The sequence below is a fragment of the Bos grunniens genome, chromosome 1, assembly GCF_055505025.1.
Source record: "Bos grunniens cultivar Pamir isolate PY7600 chromosome 1, Bosgru_T2T1.0, whole genome shotgun sequence".
Taxonomy (NCBI): domain Eukaryota; kingdom Metazoa; phylum Chordata; class Mammalia; order Artiodactyla; family Bovidae; genus Bos; species Bos grunniens.
The window spans coordinates 101,289,859-101,310,000 of NC_141165.1; the positions used below are offsets into that span (position 1 = coordinate 101,289,859).

Genomic DNA, 20,142 nt, shown 5'->3' on the forward strand with positions numbered 1-20,142 from the left:
TTGCCGCTTACAAAGCCTCCCTAGTCCAAGAATAAATTAACATGTATACCTGTGGCGGATTCATTTTGATATTTGGCAAAACTAATACAATTATGTAAAGTTTAAAAATAAAATAAAATTAGAGAAAAAAAAAAACAGTAACCAATCTAATGAAAGTAATCAGCTTACTTCAGTTTCTCTCTTGGTGTAGTCAGTGGAAAGGCACTGCCCACATCCCCTTTCAGAAAAGGACTTGCCCCAGCTTTCAGCTCCCGGCTTGATCCTGTTGCAAAGGGCCTCCGCACCCAAGAACATGCCATTTCTGGGCAGCCTACATCCAATGAGGGGGGCAGGGCATGGACAGGAGCCATTTCAGCTCAACGTGGGACATGCGTGCTACAAACCTCCCTGTGGATGGATCGATGCTTCACAGACCTTCCTCACAGTTCTAATGTCTTTCTGCCCTATTTTGCTTCAGCCCCTTACCTTCCACAGGTGTTTGTCTCAAAAAAAAAACAAAAAAAAAAAACGCCCGTACACTCAAATCCTGTCTCATCATCTGCTTCCAGAGAAGCCAACCTACAACAGTGCATCCAGGAGTGGTCCTCAAAGTATATCAATAACACAGGATTTGGGGGCCAAATCCCTAGTCACATGACAGGCAATGAGAACCCAGCTGGTGATAGAGGGAACACGGGCACCCTCTGGCCCAAGGGGACAGTCCTAAGGAACATGTAGGAATTATAAGGACAATGGGATTGTGTGAATTTTGCTAAGTGCCACTGATATACACCAGTGCATCCCTGGTGGTTCAGATAGTAAAGAATCTGTCTACAATGTAGGAGACCTGGGTTTGATCTCTGGGTTGGGAAGACCCCCTGGAAAAGTGAGTGGCAACCCACTCTAGCATTCTGGCCTGGAGAACTCCATGGACAGAGGAACCTGGTGGGCTACAGTCCATGGGGTTAGGAAGAGTTGTACATGACTGAGAAGCTAATACTTTCACTGATACACAAAGCATAATGAAAAGCTGCAGGCAATTATTAGGCCATAGAAAAGTCAAATATAAAAACCAGAGGATCTCGCTTAAGTTAATAGGCTTGCATATCCTGCAGCTGAGGCCAAACTCAGGAGTAGACCTAGTGCTGATCTCCAGAAACGGTTAAACACCTCACCAAGCAGACCTGTTACTACTTGGGGGAAAGGAGACGCTGACACTTGGAATGGGAATATCTGGGAAGATTCCCCTGAAAATGTTGAATCTCCAGAATCCTGGGATGACCAACTGTCCTGATTTTCAGTGACTGAGTGGTTTCCTGGGCGGTGGGACTTTCTGTGTTAAGAGTTCGACAGTCCTGGGCAAATCGGGACTAATCTTTGTCCTCTGTGCTGCTGTGCTTAGTGGCTTAGTCACGTCTGACTCTTTGCAACTCCCCTGAATTCTCTGCTAGCACTTCCCTCTTGCTTGGAGTCAATATAGATGCCACTGCCACCTTCAAGATAGCATATGCCCTACTCAAGATTTACCCACACCTCTCCTCCTGGCTACTAGGCTTCTAAGTAGGATTAAGTCACAGCATAATCACCCTGGGAAATGCTGGGCCTGATAAGGAATAAAGGGACTTCACTCCAAAGAAGCTGCAAGGCCTAGCCAACATCCACTGGCAGATGCAAGGCAGTACCAGTTGGACTGGGTTCTGAGGCTGTGTGACTGAGCAGGGCTGGAGCATAAGATCAGATGAGGGAGAGTTTATTGATTTGGGAGCATACTTCAAAGATACAGGATTTACAACCAGTCAAGAACCCTAGGAGATGATGTCTAGCATGGTACCTAGAAGCATGAAAAAGCAATGGTCCATCTACTAAGTGAAGTTGGAATGCCAGAATGTCCTGGAATATAGAGGAGCAAAGAATTAAAGGGCTTAGGGGTATGGACATATCAAACACGACATAATTCTATATTATGTGAGGCCTGAAAACTAACTAAAAAGGCAATACCATGTATCAAGGTGATGCTAATGAGGCATGGCCTCATTATTTGCCAGGACTATCGTAACGAGGAGCTTCGGTATCACCAATGCTCAGCAATGATGAAAGTACCACAAATGGAGTAGGAGAGTACCCTTCCCCACGACAGAATCCCACACTCTCTTGTTGTTGTTGTTCAGTCACTAAGTCATATCCAGCTCTGTGACCACATGGATTGCAGCATGTCAGGCTCCTTTGTCCTCTACTGTGTCCCGAAGTTCGCTCAAATTCATGTCCATTGAGTTGCTGATGTTATCTCATCATCTCATCCTCTGCTGCCCCCTTTTCCTCTTCAATCTTTCCCAGCATAAGGGTCTATTCTAATGATTTGGCTTTCTACATCAGGTGGCCAAAGTATTGGAGCTTTGGCATCAGTCTTTCCAATGAATATTCAGGGTTGATTTCCTTGCTGTCTAAGGGACTCACAAGACTCTCCTCCAGCACCACAGTCTGAAGGCATCTGTTCTTTGGCACTCGGCCTTCTTTATGGCCCAACCCTCACACGTGTACATGACTACTGGAAAAACCAAAGCTTTGACTATAAGACCTTTGTCGGGAAAGTGATGTCTCTGCTTTTTAATATGCTGTTTGGTTTGTTAGAACTTTCCAAGGCGCAAGCATCTTTTAATTTCACTACAGTCACCATCCACAGTGATTTGGGAGCCCAAGAAAATGAAAGCTGTCACTACTTCCACTTTTTCCCCTTCTATTTTCCATAAAGTGATGGGACCAGATGTCATGATCTCAGTTTTTTGAATGTTGAGTTTCCAGCACCTCTTTCACTCTCCTCTTTCACCCTCATCATTGTGTGAGAATCCCACATGATAAGGCCAAGTGTGCGAATGCCTAGCAAGCCAGGTGGATGAAGTTACCCTAATGAACAGCCAGGTAAGAGCAGCAGCCAAGGGGGCCTGCAGAGTGTTATGGTCTTACAGGACCACCAGTGGCAGCTTGTCCTGGGAACCTCTTAGAAATGCAGTTCCTCAGGTCTCTTCCCTGACCGACTGAGTCAGAAACTGCAGGCGGGACCCAGGAATCTGAGTTTTAACTAACTCTCTGGGTGATTCTAATGCAAGCTGAAGTTTGAGAACCTCTGAGTTAACGGAACACAGGTAAATCAAGACCAACTTTGAAAGCAGGGCTATGCCTGAAAACCCAGAAAGTTGACATGTGCTATACGTTTTAGAAAAGGCTTTGTTTCCTCTTTAGCCAATACAACAATGGGAGAGTTTATAGAGAAGTCGCAGCTTAAGTCTCTATGCCCTGCACATTTCTACTTAGAAAATCCAAATTTTAGGGAATTAGCAACTGTGAGCTCTGAGCAATTGAACAGTTCTGCCCATCTGCTGCACTGAGCAAGGTAACATTCTTCTGCCCAGCAAAGCAGCTTTTTGGTTTGCTCTGAGCTGAGAAATGCAGGTCAAAAGCATCAATCCCACACTGCACCTCTGGGCTTTACCATCAGTAAGTAGGAGGAGAAGTGTTTAGAAGCAGAGAGGCAGATTGTGGACAAAAAGGTTGGGATGTTCTTAATAATGATTCATGAACTAAAGACAACTTGGAAACTCAGGTGGCGCTGGTGGTAAAGAATCTGAATGCAAATGCAAGAGATGCGAGGTAGATCCCTGAGATGGGAAGATCCTCTGGAGGAGAAAATGGCACACCACTCCAGTATTCTTGCCTGGAAAATTCCACAGGCAGAGGAGCCTAGCCGGCCAGTCCATAGGGCCTCAAAAAGTCAAACATGACTGAGCATGTGCATGCACACACATACACAGACACACAATTAGACTAGAATTTCAAGGGCTAAAGTTTGAGATATGAATTAATTATTTTCTGGATGATTTTCCATCTAATTTCTCTAGAGCTTTTTTGCAGCAATTTCAGGTTGTAGAAGGGATTTTTTTTCCCCCACGTTTTACTTCTTGGTGAAAGCATAAATCTCAAGGCTTTTCCCAGAACCTCTGGGGAGAAGAAATTCAGAGGCAAAAATATCTGGTTGCAAGAGTTCATGACTCTGTTATCTAAACATGAACAATCATCATACCCAATTTTTTTGACTCCTAATTTGAATTCTTCTCCAAACCAACTATTTGTGTAGAGTATGTCTGCTCTTTTGTTTACTGGCTATTTCCTACCCATTCAATACCCAACTAAGATATAACATGTTCACCTTTGTTCTGACTTCATTCCAACACTGCTTTGACCTTCTGGGAAGTGTGAGGGTATGTAGTTATCTGTCTTGTGGCAATATGGCCATGATTTCAGAGAATGAAGGCTGAGAAAGAGCCATAGGCTATTTGGGAGTCTAACAATATAATGGCAGGACAGACAGGCGTGGAGGTGAAGACCAATGACAGTCAGGAAGATGGTAGCTCTAGTTTCTGATGACTCTATGTCATACGTGCAGTAAGAGATGGTCTATGTCAACACTGTACTAGCCAGGAGGCACCACCTTGCAGGTGCCAACTGTGTATGTCCCTTCCCAACTGAAGTTTCCAACAAATGAGTATGGTAAGTTTCTCTATTTATTTAGGTTTTCTTTGATGTCTTTCATCAGCATTTTATAATTTTCATCACTGAGACCCTATATAGATTTTGTTTAATTTATACCTAAGTATTTTATTTTCTTTGGCACAATGGCTCACGCTTTCCTCTACATTGATGAACATACACAGTGTATTTATAATATTGGTTTAATGATCTTTCTTTATCCTCTAGGTCAGAGGTTAGCTAACTATGGGTCAAAACCAGCCTGCAATATGACCCATGAGCTAAGAATGAGTTTACATTTTTAAAGGATGGTAGAAAACAAAACAAGACAAAAAAAACACATCATCAGCAGTCAGGGAAATTATAAAACAGTGAGACAGCACTTCATATCTACTAGGATGGTTATAATTAAAAAGAGCAGATAACAACAAGCATTGGTAAGAATGGGGAGAAACTGAAACCCTCAAACACCGTTGGTAGGAATGTAAAATGGTGCCGCAGCTTTGGCAAACAGTCTGGCAGCTCCTCAAAAGGTTCAGTCTGAGTTCCCACATGATCTAGCAATTCCACTCCTAGGTATATATGGAAGAAAAATAAATACATATGTTCACACAAAGGCTTGTACATGAATAATACATAATTCTTTCCAGAAAGTAGGAACAACCCAAATATTCCTCAACTGAGGATTGGATAAATGTGGAATATCTATACAATGGAATATTATTCAGCAATAAAAAGAAATGAATAAATGCTGTAAGCATGGTTGAACCTTGAACACATTATGCCAAGTGAAAGACGCCTACATATTACGTGATTCTATTTACATGTAATGTCCACAATAGGCCAATTCACAGAGATAGAAAGTAGACTGCTGTTGCCAGGGGCTGGGAAGGGGAAGGGGGACTGAGGCAAGGAGCAAATAGGAATGGGCTTCTTTCTGGGGCAATGAAAATAGTCTAAAATTGGCTTTGGTGATGATTACAAAATTCTCTGAATAACTAAACAGCATTGACTTTTAGAATTTAAGAGGATGAAAATTATGGTATCTCCATAAAATGTTTCTTTTAAAGTGGTTCCTATTTTGAGAGTTAACAGATCAGTAAAGCATCCATCCCTAAAAAAATTCAGGAATTCCAACTTAAAAAATGTAAGAACATATTAAAATTTATCATCTAGCACTAATACCATTTCATTAAAGAAGGGACATTTTAACACCTAAAGACTAATCAGGAAGGAAGAACAGTTTTTAAATGGAATAAATTCAGTTTCATTTAAAAAGTATTAAGTAATTTTCACAAGCAATTACAATAATATGTAACTTGTCACGTTTTAAAAAATATTTACAATATTGCTTGAAGTATAAAAGTACTCCTGTTACTATTGTTAAAATCATTTTTAAAAAAGGACTTCAGTATAGAAATTTACTACTTCTATGAAAGATGTTCTTTAAATCTTGAATTTTATAGTCATGTAATTAGGTTACTAATCTTTATGTATATTTTAATCATACTTTATTTATCAATAATGAAAATGAAAAAGTTTAGTTGATAAAAACTTTATTCAAAACATATCAAGAACCACATAGTTCAAAACTGCAAAAATAAAAGACAATTTCTGGTAACTTAAAAATAAAGAGTATCTATAAACAACCACATTAACATCTACTATTTATAATACAATTTCAAAACCAAAGCTAATCTCTGTATTTCTATATCTTGATACATTTGAGCTAGAATCCTCCTCCTTACCTCACTATATTATTATGCAACCCCTTCAGTTTTAACAGTTAAAATGTAACTTGGGTATTTTCTGTATACTATTAATCTCTTCCCATACTGAAAAATTGAGACGGTTCAAATGATTAGAAACTAATTTTCACTTAAAAAAAAGAACAGGTTAGTAAAACATTTCTTTTGAAAACTTCTCTGAATTGAGCTACACAAAAACACATTTCTACTTGAGGACTCTCCAGATTATTCACTATGCATTTATATATATATATAGTATAAGACATTTGAAAAAAGCTTTTCATCTTTTTTTTTTTTTTTTTTGGTCAAGATTCACACTACCCAGGTGCTGTGAAACAGCAGAATTAACCCCAGTTTATAAAGGGAAAACAAAGGCACCATAGTGAGATCTCACCAGGGCCAGAGTGAGACCACATTTACTTTCTGATTTATGTCCACAGCCAGATTCTCTTTCTGGATGACATTAATTTGTTCAATGATGGAAGTAAGTGATGTGGGATTTATTGTGGGAGAACTAGTTCTGGCTCTGTAGGTAAAAAGTTCACAGGGTGGACAAGGTAGAGAGGACAATTTCAGTGTGAAACGGGTTAATGAGAAGAAAGTTAAAACCGGAGTACAGACTCTATTCAGACAGAGATCACTTTTCAGACATATAAATAGCAAAACAAGGATAGGAAAAAATAATAGCTATAGAGTTTCTCATTTCTAAACCAAGGGGCTTTTACAAAATCACTTTAAAAGTAGGAGCTTTCTTGAAGACAACCCTTAAACATCTTATTCTCCCTGCACTCCATAAAACTCCTGTAAGGTGGAGACTACTAATTTTTTACTAGGGATGAAAGTGAGAAGTAATGAAGTTAAGAGGCTAAGAATGAATTCTCACATGGAGAATGAATAGGCTGGAGCAGATGTAATGTCTTAAAGCTTTGGTTTAAAAATAGAAACAGAAGGTAAAGGATAAACAGGAACTTTTCTGGATGGACAAGTGGAATAATCCAGGGATCCAGTAACAACACCACTTACTTAACATTTTTCTACAAAGAACTTGGAATTTCAAGTACATAGTGAAACCTAAGATGACAAATGTTCTTCCGGGTATTGAAATGCTCAGTTGAACAGAATATAGCAATAAGTTCTCATAAGACCACATGAAAAAACAGAGGCATTAATAAGCCACAGTGTGGATAAGTGCAAACTAAGGCATTTAGGACAAAATAATGCTGCCTGTAGCTAAAATATGATGGACATGGAGCCAGCAACATGACTTCTGAGAGGAATTTAATTTAGCCTGATCAATGAGTTAGGGTGGATTAAAGGAAAAAAAAAAAAAAAAAGAAACAGAAAAGCTGGTCATTATTGGCAAGAATAATGAAAGCTAAAACAACGGTGTCCATGCATTTGGGAATCAATGGAACTCTCGTCTTTATAAACCCACTGTGAGTTATTAAGGGACATTACTAATGCTTGAAATACATTCCTAACCTCTGGAGGAGACACATAAGACATTTATTCATGGCTGTCAGACATATTTGTAGCAGGATAGGCCACAGTTCTAAGCCAGTGTGGCAAATCTGATGTTCTGGATTCCCAAGGGGTTTTCCCCTGCAGTCTCCTCCAATCAACTTTACAGTTCAATCCTGTACCACAATAAAAAATACAACCAGTTCAGGCCATAATATCAGGGGTCCTGCTGGGCCACAGGGAATCTGATCATAAAGTCTTTAAATAGTAATGCTGGGAAAAATCTCAAGAAGGGAACTGTTTAGTCTCCTACCTCTAGATGGAGTAAAACATTGAAATATCTCAGAAAGCAGGTTTTTGTTTGTTGAAGATTGTTTGGGATCACAGTCATAATCTAGTAATAATTTCAAGTCCATTAGGTCTATCTCCTTGGAGAAGGCAATGGCAACCCACTCCAGTACTGTTGCCTGGAAAATTCCATAGGTGGAGGAGCCTGGTAGGCTGCAGTCCATGGGGTTGCGAAGAGTTGGACATGACTGAGCGACTTCACTTTCACTTTTCACTTTCATGCATTGGAGAAGGAAATGGCAACCCACTCCAGTGTTCTTGCCTGGAGAATCCCAGGGATGGGGGAGCCTGGTGGGCTGCCATCTACAGGGTCGCACAGAGTTGGACACGACTGAAGTGACTTAGCAGCAGCAGCAGCAGCAGCAGTCTATCTCCTTGGGTCTAAATGACCTGTGTGTGTGTACGTGTATGTGTGTTTGTGTGTGCGCGTGCACTCAGTAAATGATATGCTTCCTGTATAAACTGTATGCAAGTGGCAACTGTAAACAACACAGCTCTAGAATGGGAGTCCTTAGAGGACAAGGCCCGGCCGACCTATAATTCATGGAGGTGCTGCTGTTTTCCATAAATATTCACAACATCTGAAATGCAGGCATTTATCCTTACACCTCACAGCTAGAGGTGACAGATACTGCATATAACTAGAACTTTTTGATCACAACAAACTGGAAAATTCTTAAAGAGATGGGAATACCAGACCACCTGACCTGCCTCCTAAGAAATCTGTATGCAGGTCAAGAAGCAACAGTTAGAACTGGACATGGAACAACAGACTGGTTCCAAATTGGGAAAGCAGTATGTCAAGGCTGTATATTGTCACCCTGCTTATTGAACTTACATGCAGAATACATCATGCAAAATGCTGGGATGGATGAAGCACAAGCTGGAATCAAGATTGCCAGGAGAAATACCAATAACCTCAGATATGCAGAAAGAGAAGAAGAACAGAAAGCCTCTTGATGAAAGTGAAAGAGGAGAATTAAAAAGTTGGCTTAAAACTAAACATTCAGAAAAGTAAGATCATGACATCCAGTCTCACCACTTCATGGTGAATAGATGGGGAAACAATGGAAACAGTGACAGACTATTTTTTCAGGCTCCAAAATCACTGCATACGGTGACTGCAGCCATGAAATTAAAAGACACTTGCTCCTTGGAAGAAAAGTTATGACCAACCTAGATAGCATATTAAAAAGCAGAGACATTACTTTGCCAACAAAGGTCCATCTAGTCAAGGCTATGGTTTTTCCAGTAGTCATGTATGGATGTGAGAGTTGGACTATAAAGAAAGCTGAGCACCGAAGAATTGATGCTTTTGAACTATGGCATTGGAGAGGACTCTTGGGAGTCCCTTGGACTGCAAGATCCAACCTGTCCATCCTAAAGGAAATCAGTCCTGACTATTCATTGGAAGGACTGATGCTGAAGCTGAAACTCCAATACTTTGGCCACCTGATGTGAAGAACTGACTCATTGGGAAAGACCGTGATGCTGGGAAAGACTGAAGGCGGGAGGAGAGGACAGAGGATGAGACGGTTGGATGGCACTACTGACTCGATGGACATGAGTTTGAGTAAGCTGTGAGTTGGTTATGAACAGGGAAGCTTTGCGTGCTGCAGTCCATGGGGTTGCAAAGAGTTGGACGTGACTGAGTGACTGAACCGAACTTTTGGTGAGGGCGGTATGTAGGTATGTAATTTGATATACATCATGGCCTTATCCCCCAAACACTGGCTGGGATATTCTGGGGGAATGGACCAATGAAAGGAATTTATTCCCAGTCTCTGGAATGGAGAATCCTTTTCTTTGTCAATGGTGGTTTCCCTTATCCTTGAAATATAGAAGGAACGTCTACATCATAGTCTCAATTGATAATGTTTGATAAAAAGATGTTTAGTGTCATCTGAATTGCTGACATTCTCTTTATTCTAGTCTACTTGTAGTTCCAAATTTCCACAATCAAACAAACATGACTAGACAAACTTTTCCTATTAAATGGAAATACATTAGAAATAAACTACTTTATATATTTTGGCAATTAAGGCAAAAAGGCATCTGAACCTACTTCTAACCTTTTTGCAGAAATAATGCTAAAGTATTATAAAAAAATGCCAAAGCAAGGTAATAAAATGGGCTGGAAACAGATGTTTATAGATGTGAGGATTTTCTTGCATGTGTGAACTCCAAAATTTTTTTCAACTGTGAATTTAAGTGGGCTTCTCTCCCCTCTTTCTCTGATGCATACATGCATACACATAGACACACACACACACCCCCATCCTAAGCAGGAAAAGGTTGCCACTAAGGAGAAATGCCCGCAGGTGGTTGACTTTAGAGCGGTGAATATAGTGCATCCCAGTGTGAAAGTGTGGTAACAACGAATCCTTAAGAAATTCTGTTATGTTGAATGTAATTTAAATTATTTTGGCGATTGTTAAATGGTCTTACCGTACACCCTAGAAGCGTTTAGTTAACATCTGAAATTTCCTAGTTGGGAATATAGCCTCCAAAGGTTGTTAGTTAGCATTCAAAAAGCTTATTTCAGAGGCTACTACCACAAGAGTTCAGCACCAGAGACTTTGTTAATAGGTGATTATTTTCAGTGGTCAGATTAATGGTGTTAAAGGTATGTGGATTGGCAAAAATACTACAGGGCACTCCATCCTTTCACAAACAGGGCATACAGAGCTAGCAAGCCCACTAGCTCTAGGATTCCTAGAGTACTAACCTGCTCTGTGTCTAGAAGTTGAACAGAATCAGGCTGCCTGACATTGAAGCAGCTGTAGTATTACTGGATTCACTTCTAATAGCCCTTTTACACAAAATATTGATAGTCTCTCTAGAAGAATGGAGTGGGAACTTTTTCAAGCTTACATGACAGGTTGACTATTATAGGATGTCTGTTCTGGTGCCTGCTTGTTTATGTACATGAATAATGCAGACTCTGGCTTAAAACCTGATTTCCGTGTAATATACCACCTAGTAAGGTTGCGGGGAGGAGACCTACAGCCCTCATCTACTGGAAGCCACCAAAAGTGAAAGTGAAAGTCACTCAGTTGTGTCTGAGTCTTTGCGACCCCATGGACTATACAGTCCATGGAATTCTCCAGGCCAGAATACTGGAGTGGGTAGCCTTTCCCTCCTTCAGGGCACCTTCTCAACCCAGGGATCAAACCCAGGTCTCCCGCATTGCAGGCGGATTCTTTACCAACTGAGCTATCAGTCAGAAACCCACCAAATCATCTAATAATTGCAAGTGACCAAACTGATAAAGTCCAGCTTACAACAATTTTAATGGAAGGAACACAAATACCTTTCAAGGGCCATAAGATGAATCCAGGCATAGTCCACAGTTGAACAGGCTTACAAACAACAGTTTCTGCAAATTGCCCAAGGATGAAGGGTGTTGCCAGTTCAGCACAGGAACGAGAGAAGCACAGAACTAAACCACAGGTAGAGGCCCTGACATTTCTACGTTCATTTCAACTGACCACCCCGCCCCCCACACACACATGTGCATGTTGCAGGGAAGCCAAGGACAGGTAAGAGTCTTCAAAGTTAACTAGCAGATTCCGACACTATTTCTTACGTGTGTGTTCTCAGTTGCTCAGTCATGTCTGACTCTTTGTGACTCCATGGACTGTAGCCCACCAAGCTCCTCCATCCTTGGCCTTCTTACATGTTCTAAAATTGAATAGAACATATAAGAAAGCCAAGGATAGAGGAGCCCTCATAGAAGAGAAAACAAACCACTGCCTTTTAAGAATTAATCTAAATTCTTATCCCATTATGTCAGAGCAATCCTAAGTCATGCTGACACTAGTTCAGTGTGGTGTGCAAAGAATCTGGTGATCTGCTATTGCAGCGATGATGCATGCTCCTGGAGGTTAGGCTATCTACAAAATCAAGGCTGTGTGTTTAAGATGGAGCATGCACACTCCCCCTTGAAATGCAAAGCTGCAAGCATAAGTGGATAAGCACTCTGGGATTTATTTCTGGTTCAGTGTGTTTTAATAAACCAGTTATGAGAAGAGTATCTAGTATCAGCTGTGGCTTACATCCTTAAGCCTCACTCACGGATCTTGAAGAGTCTGACTTCCAAATTTAACTGTCCATCCTCAAGTGGTCTAGACTCCAAATTTAGAGATCAACAAGCTAATTTTGGATGGCATTTTTTGCTTGAGGGAGCTTGTTGATCAAACCCTTTTAAAGCTCCATTCTATTCCCCTCAGTATTTAGAGAGAACAGATGGAAGGCACAGGGATAAGCAATTATACAGCTTCTGTGACCCATGTAAGGGACCAACAGCTATAAAATCTACCAGTTTGTTAAAGAAATATCATAGCTGACAGAGAAGCAAAGAGGATATTGAACTAGCTGGCTGTTGCAAGAGGTGTCTACACCCTGAGATTTCTTTTCTATAACTACACCAAGAATGTAAAAACTTGCAATAGTGGCTACTTGTTGGTAGGGAGGCAGAAATACAGGTCAAAGGGTTCTGAAGCTCAGTGCTTCCAATCTCTTTCCCTAGTGCCAATGAAGACATCTCAATTCCCCTTGAGGTCCAAGGTTTTCTTTTGTAACACTAATCCAACAATTTGCTCCCCACCAGGACCCAAGAAACCATCCCCCATTTTTAAAGCTCACTAAAGGAGTGACTGCACCTCAGTATCTTCCACTGTAACATCCAGTATGTATAAACCACTTCCTTAACAAGGAGAGCTCTGTCTAGAGTCAACTTTCTACTGGAAGACATTGCAAGGATCCCTATACCTTCAGTTACATTAACTCGCTGATGGGATTTCAAGTAATAAAGTTAGGTACCTTCTTTCTGGGCCAGCTTGCTAGCAAGGGCAGTGAACTTATTTTGAGGTAGTGCAGTAATACAGCAATGATGGTCCCTGGTATTTACCCTTTGATTCCATTTAACTATCATCTTTTGGGGCTTCCCAGGTGGCTCAGTGGTAAAGAATCTGCCTGCCAGTGCAAGAGATGCAGGTTCCATCTCTGGGTCAGGAAGATCCCCTGGAGAAGGAAATGGCAACCCATTCCAGTATTTTTGCCTGGGAAATCCCAAGGACAGAGTAGTCTGGCGGGCTAGTCCATGAGGTCACAAAGAGTCGACATGACTTAGCAAGTAAATAGCAATGACAACTATAATCTTTTACAGAACTGCCAGTCATCCATGTAAAGGAGGGTGGCATTGTATTACTACTGTAGAACAACTTGGATAATTTTTCTGATAAAGCAAGGCAACTGAAAAAAGGAAATAAATACACAAGCAAGAAATAGAGTCAGAGGAATGTGAATCATAACTTATCTTTGGTATCCCAGTAGAAATCTATGTTAATATTCTCCTATCCCTTGAAGTTTAGGTTGGAAATGTGTACTATTTTATTTCAGTGCTTATGTCACTCTTTCCTAATATATGACAAGTCTGCAGTGTTTTCATATCTGTGACAGACCCATAAGCTTCCAGAACACATAGTAAAGCAATGCTTGTCTAAGATGTGAGGACGGGACACTGACACTTGCACGTGTACCTATGCTCCCCACTCTGCTCACCCCATTATAATTGCTACCTTCAAAGCTCAGTGAGGAAAAGTTGGCAAAGGGAAGTGAGAAAATTCCAGACAGACACTGGCAGGCACCAAGATGTTGTAGAAAACACTAGTAAGCCAGTCACTGTAATATCTGCTATTAGCATCTCTTTACACTTATTATTGACCAGGTAAAGATGGGGAGGAAGGATCAAGGACCACATGTGGGTTTAGCACACAGGCCATATTAATGCAGCTTTTTTGTTTTTTTTTTTTTTTAGGTTTTCAAATTTTTGACCTGGCTTTTAAAAGCAAGGATTATTTCATGGTACTTTTTCCATCAGGCTTTTTTTTTTTTTTTTCCCCTGAGGTAGATAAAACATGGACAATAAGAAGTCTGAAGAATGCAGAGGGTAGCTGAAGCCTGTGTGGACAGGATTAGTTTGAAAGAAATTTCAGCAGTGAAAGCTGAGCCTGTCATATATAATACCACAGAAAAGAGGGAAAAGGCTCAAGGCTGTCCACCATTTAGAAAGGGCTTTTAGATTTTAACAGGTGGGAAATGGGCTAATCTGGACTGCAAAGAACAGAACTGTGGGAACAATGACCGAGTAAGAGAAGAACCTTGGTAAGCACACAGTTCATCAAGACTAGGTTGATGATAGCAAGAAATATACATCCCTCAGGACCTTGGTGATCCTGAGATCATAAGAAGGAACACACAGTACAATATCACAAGAGTATAAAAGCAACCAACAGACCTGAAGGTTTAAACTGCCTTTTGTTATGTTTTTGGGATAAACAATAAAGTATGCCTCTTAGCCTCTTGTTTGTAAGCAGGTATTGTTAACTGTACTAAACAAGTCAGGAAAGCCCAAATTCCACGACATAATTAGTGAGATGGATTCTGAGCTCTTTTTTCTGCCTGTTTGAATTACAAATGAACAGGTTGGTCTGCCTGAGACCCAGTGAGGTTAATATTCCCAGCTGGGGCCTTTCTTTCTGGAGAATCACTGCTGTCATCCCAGGCAGATGCTCTACTTTTAAATGAACATGTCACTGTAGGCCAAGTGTTAGTAGTTAAACGCCATCATCACAGAAACACACAAAGCTAGAGTCAAGTTCACAAACACAGCTGGTGGCTAAGAAACTCTTAATGAAAGAAAGAAATTCGCTCTTGGAGCCAAGTCATTCATCACAACTTCCGATACACTTAGACTGGGATTGCTTTATATGAAAGAGAATAAAATCATAACTATTGGCCTCAGTTTCTCTCCCCCCAATCTAAGAATAAACATTTGTTAAAACAGCACTGGAGAAAGAGGACCTTCACACATAATGTTCCCGGGGATTGATGTAGACTCCCTCCAGGTCGCTATATGGATGGTGTCTGCCAGGGCTCCCGTCTTGGTAGCGCATCTGATCATACAAGGGGTACATCTGCTGAGTCCCGTCCTCCCCCACTGGATTCTCATCTTCACAGTCGAATCTCCTGCTATTCAGTCCATTCTAAAAATTCAAACATTGCTTACATTAGTTGAGCAGCTGTTTGCATTTTTTCTAGCTCTTGGGTGAAAACAGGCAAGCACAGAATTCATTACACACAAGCTATTTATTGAATGGCAAGGTGTCAACAGCTTATCATTTTCTAGTCACTTGTTGCTTATAATACCTAAGAGTGATGGCATCTCCTAAACAGAAAACTGTGACTAATGGGGACTGTGGTCAGTTTCAGGTTTCGAAATTTGAAACTGGTATCAGTTAAGGTAAACTGGAGAAAAACAAGGTTGTGAACTGCAGGAGTCTCTCAGCAAGGCTCAAGCTTGGAATCCATGCATGAGATAATACAGAGATTTAAATTAAATAACCAAAACCAAACCAAAAGAAGCCTCAGGATTCAGAAATGGGGAATCAGGGGAGAGATACAGTGAAATGCATAGGTAATATCTGACTGTATGCCCAACATGGCTGAGAATAAGAAATGCTTTCAAAAAACAGCCTCTTGTCTTGACCTTTCTTCCTTGCTTGACTCTGGGTCACAGCTGACACCATAAAATGAACTTCCCTGGTGCTCTGTGTTGTCGCTGGTACTGATCCTCTGTCAGGTTATTGGTTTCATATAACTTGATTACTTCTAAGAGGAATAAACCAGCTCAAGGACTTTACGAAATCACACTACAGGTGCTCAGATAGCAGAGGGGAAGAAAATGAAGTTGCATGGAAATAAAATGATCTTTTAATAAACATGGTGGTCACTGGCTCCACCTGGGCTGACCCCGTTAGAGGATCATGTTACTCACAGGGTGCTGGACATTTCCAGTCTCTCTTTCTTTGAACTGAGTCTGCAGAGGCAAGTGTTCAGTCTGGAGGGAGAAGACAGAAAAAGACATGCACTTTAAAGCACAAAGCACATGATAAAACAGATCAACCAAGACCACTAAGATTCCTATTTTAAAGAGCCAACCGTGTCTTGTTAAATGTCTGCCAATAAAGCAAACTGTTTCACGTGAGGATGGGAAAAGCAACGGCATTTCCTGAGTGTTGTCTCTCTCTCAGCTCCAGCCTTCTTGTAGAGGAAGAAAATGCACAGAACATCTCCTACAGAAGCTCTCATGCAAACTGGTTTGCATCTTACTCAAGGGAGCACTCAGCACAGAAGGGCTCTTGCCTCTTCCTGGTGGAAGAGGCTGATATTTTGAATCGGCTAAAAGGGGTTTGGGGTGGTAATGAAAGGTTATTCTGTTTTTATTTATAGATGTATATATGGTCTGCTTCTCTTCCTCTCGCTACTCCTTGTCTCCCAACCCCAAACAGCTCATAAAAGGGATTCATCATTTCTAAACCTCAGCCTGAGAGAATGTTTCTCAGCTTCCCCTTGGCTTATAAACACATACTTACCTTTCAGCCCCAAGTTCAAATATCATCTCTTTCAGGAAGCAGAGCACAAAACCCTCAGGCAGAGAGAGTCACTTTCCTTTCTGTATTTTCACAGCATGTGTAATTTTCACATCTATTTGCTTTCTCCTTCACTGGACTGAGGGTGCTGGCTGGAGTATTTACAGACATTACCTCATTTAATTTTTATAATAATTCTGTAAAACCCAGGTCTTTATTTTACAGATGACTAAAACGGAGGCTCAGAGTGGTTAAGTAAGGTGTCTCTGGTCACACAGCTTGTAAGTGGTGGATGCTTTGTCTGATTCCTAAACCTATATTCTTATAAGCCCTGCTTGCGCCTAGAAAAGAGACGTTCAAGAACTGTAATACAAGAATGCCTGAAAATCCCAGCATGTGGGCACATCTATCAGCATGTTCTTCATTTCACTGTCTTTGCTTAGGCTGTCTTTTTAGTCTGGAATGTCTGCCACTTAGCCTCTGGCACTTGAAATACTACCAATCTTGGCCAGACTAAAGTCAATTTTTTTTTTCCTAAAAGGCTTTTCTGCAGTACCCATCAAAGTTAATTTATTTACTCCTACTTTTCCTGTTGTTCTTATTCTTATTTATACCTCTATTATAGCAGACATCATGATCTGTTTTTTAGTTCCTAATGTTTTTATCTTTCAATCCTAGCGAGCCTTTCCTGGCCATCCTCCTCCAAACCCACACCCTAGCCTGTGGGTCTTTCATAATAATAAGTCAATCACTAACTAATAACTTCACTGAAATATGAACTATCAATTCTTGATATCCTCTGTCATATGCCACGTTATCCAAAGCATAAGATATCTGTGACAAATTTGTTCCCCCGTCACATTCTGCATGACTCTGGGGTGCTTTTGGCATGATCAGTTGATACTCACAGTACACAATGGTAAAAATTCAAGGCAAGGCCTGTTCCATGGACCAATCACATGGGGCCTTGTGCTCAGAAGGGTCCCACTTTGGGGTTCAATGTTCTGTGGTTGCCACCTTAGATTGCTTAATGATTTTATTATGAATTTGTGGTTTGTAAATGGCCAAAAGGACAACAGAGCATGCTTCAGGGACCTATAACTTCAGCCCAAGGGTGTCCTGCCTCCTTCTGCTTGTCTATGATTTCTTGGCTGCCACCCCCAGACCCTCCCAGTTTCCCCTCTCTTCCCCTGTCCCGTGACTGCTGCTGCCCTCTGCCCTGGCCAGGGGCCTGAGTGCTGGTACAGGGAAGTCTGGGGTCAGGAGTGCATGCCCTCCACACCACAGAGCATCTGGCGGCTGGCAGGAGAATATGAGGACACGTTTCATTGAGGCCAAACCTCTTACGTCCATATAGGAACCCAGTCTCCATACTGAAAATCTTATTTTTTAAACAAAGGGCCCTGCATTTTGCTTTGCGCTGAGACTACAAATTACATAGTTGATCCTGGTCCAAGAAAAATAGACTCAGAAAAAAAAAAAAAACACCTAAAATTAAAATTAGCATTTTCTTTTGTTTCCTGGCTATTTTAGATAAGCCATGGCTTTATGGGTGGCTCAGACAGTAAATAATCTGCCTACAATGCAGGAGACCTGGGTTTGATCCCTGGGTCAGGAAGATCCCCTGAAGGAAATGGTAACCCACTCCAGTATTCTCGCCTGGAGAATTCCATGGACAGAGAAGCCTGGCAGGCTACAGTCCATGGGGTCGCAAAGAGTCAGACACGACTAAATGACTAACACATACACACATGGCTTTATGAGCAAGAACAGCATAGCTACCCTTTTCTCATGGCCTGAGCTTTAAAATCAGCAAGTACACTTGAAAATATTGGACAAGAAAAGAGAGTTCCTAGGACAGAGCAGGAAGAAATGGTGCCTGGACACCACGAGCAGTCTTCACCTTCACTGACTGGACAATCAGCAAATGTTAAGTTCTTATTCTCTATCTAATATTGTAATTCTCTATCAATAAATCATTACACCTCACATGAGTCCGTGAATTTTGTAATACAACAGTTGGTCAAATTCTTTATATAGACAGAAGTCCCACACGTCCTAGGGATGGCCCTGCATTAGGGACAAAGACTATGGATGCCTGCCTCTGCCATGTAGTGGCATCTAGCTTCTGACCAGATACCTTAGGAACTTAATTTTATAGTGGCTGATAAATGCGCTCTCTTTCTGCTAGTCCATAACTACTCCAAATGTTACATATCTGACTTTCTAAAAAATTTAATCACAAGAATATATAGAAAAGTGTCTTACATGATACCTCACATGTGACTGGTGCTTTGCATATGTAAACTGAATTAACCTATGGTATTTTAATTGGTGGATATATGGTATATATTATTATTCTTGTGTTTTTTTCCCAGAAAGCCTTGAGAGAGTCTGAATCTCTAAAACATACTTAGACTTCCCTACTTTACATGTACTATCTTGTAACAATTTCTACTGAGCTGCAACCCATACTTACTTTCCTGATTCACTAAAGTCATGTAGATTTTCATTCCTGTCTTCCAAGGTACTAACAAACTAGTTTTTCAAATTGTATTATCATAATGAATATTTTTACTTTCTCTGACTCAAAAATAAATCTCCACATGTTACTATGTGTTATATTTTATTCTTTCTGTTTAGATAAGACTTTAAAACCCCATAAACAGAGCTTTAAGAGTTACTAAAGTTTATTTTCAGTGATAAACAGAATCAAGATTTCAAGCTGCTATTGTCAACAAGTCTACAATCACACTGGACACTGCTTGCTCTGGCAGTGGAAAAACTACAAACTAGAGTTCCAGTTGAAACCATTATTCCCCTACTGAATTAGAATCCTTTTGGTCTTCTCTCATATCATAATTTCATCCTCAAAATACTCTTATACTTCCTTCCATGTCTTCCTTTTGCTCACATTCTTTTACTCTAATTTATAAACCTTAAACATTATTTTTTAAACACATTCTCTTACCTTCCCAAATGTTTCTCTAACATGTTCCCTCCAATTTCTAGCCCCAACTGACATCCATCCGCCTCTTCTACAATTTTCTTAAGCCTAGAGAAAATTACTGCAGATCACTCCCACATCTACAAGAACTTCCCTATCGTTCTCTTATTTTTCAACTCTCTCACGCATATTTGCCATGGATTCCTACCTCTTGGCATGACAATATGTTCAAGCATCTGCCATCTTCAGAGATAAATGAAAAGATAGTATCTATTAAAACTTCAACATCTTAAATTCTAAAAGGGCATATACCTCTTGAAACTTCAGCTTAACAAGATAACTAAAACTCATTACCTGCTGAAGGACCATCCATCCTCTCTCAGTTCCTAAGATTATAAGGGAATATAAACTAAGCCATGATCAGTGTGTTCTCTTGGCATAACTCTATGAGCTTTGTCCTGCTTCATTCCGTATTCCAAAGCCAAATTTGCCTGTTACTCCAAGTGTTTCTTGACTTCCTACTTTTGCATTACAGTCCCTTATAATTAAAAGGATATCTTTTTCGGGTGTTAGTTCTAAAAGGTCTTGTAGGTCTTCACAGAACCGTTCAACTTCAGCTTCTTCAGCATTATTGGTCAGGGCATAGATTTGGATTACTGTGATATTAAATGGTTTGCTTTGGAAACGAGCAGACATCATTCTG

General features: G+C 40.6%; 1 protein-coding gene across 6 annotated transcripts in view; it reads right to left on the minus strand.

Annotated features, from left to right (window-relative positions):
• The window catches only part of NECTIN3 (nectin cell adhesion molecule 3), a 240,734-nt gene that overhangs the window by 88,723 nt on the left and 131,869 nt on the right, over positions 1-20,142 (minus strand). For 2 of the 6 annotated variants that reach the window (XM_086407327.1, XM_086407340.1), the window contains exons 8-10: positions 15,898-15,960; positions 14,925-15,106; positions 4,688-5,072 (exon numbers count right to left, since the gene is read on the minus strand). The exons of 1 other annotated variant lie outside the window; for it this stretch is intronic. In XM_086407327.1, coding sequence (XP_086263453.1) covers positions 14,927-15,106; positions 15,898-15,960 — 243 coding nt within the window. In that variant the 3' untranslated portion in view covers positions 4,688-5,072; positions 14,925-14,926. Of the gene's footprint in view, positions 1-4,687; positions 5,073-14,805; positions 15,107-15,897; positions 15,961-20,142 lie in introns of those variants that run through there. 3 more of the 6 variants (XM_086407325.1, XM_086407338.1, XM_086407332.1) reach the window with 2 other exon arrangements.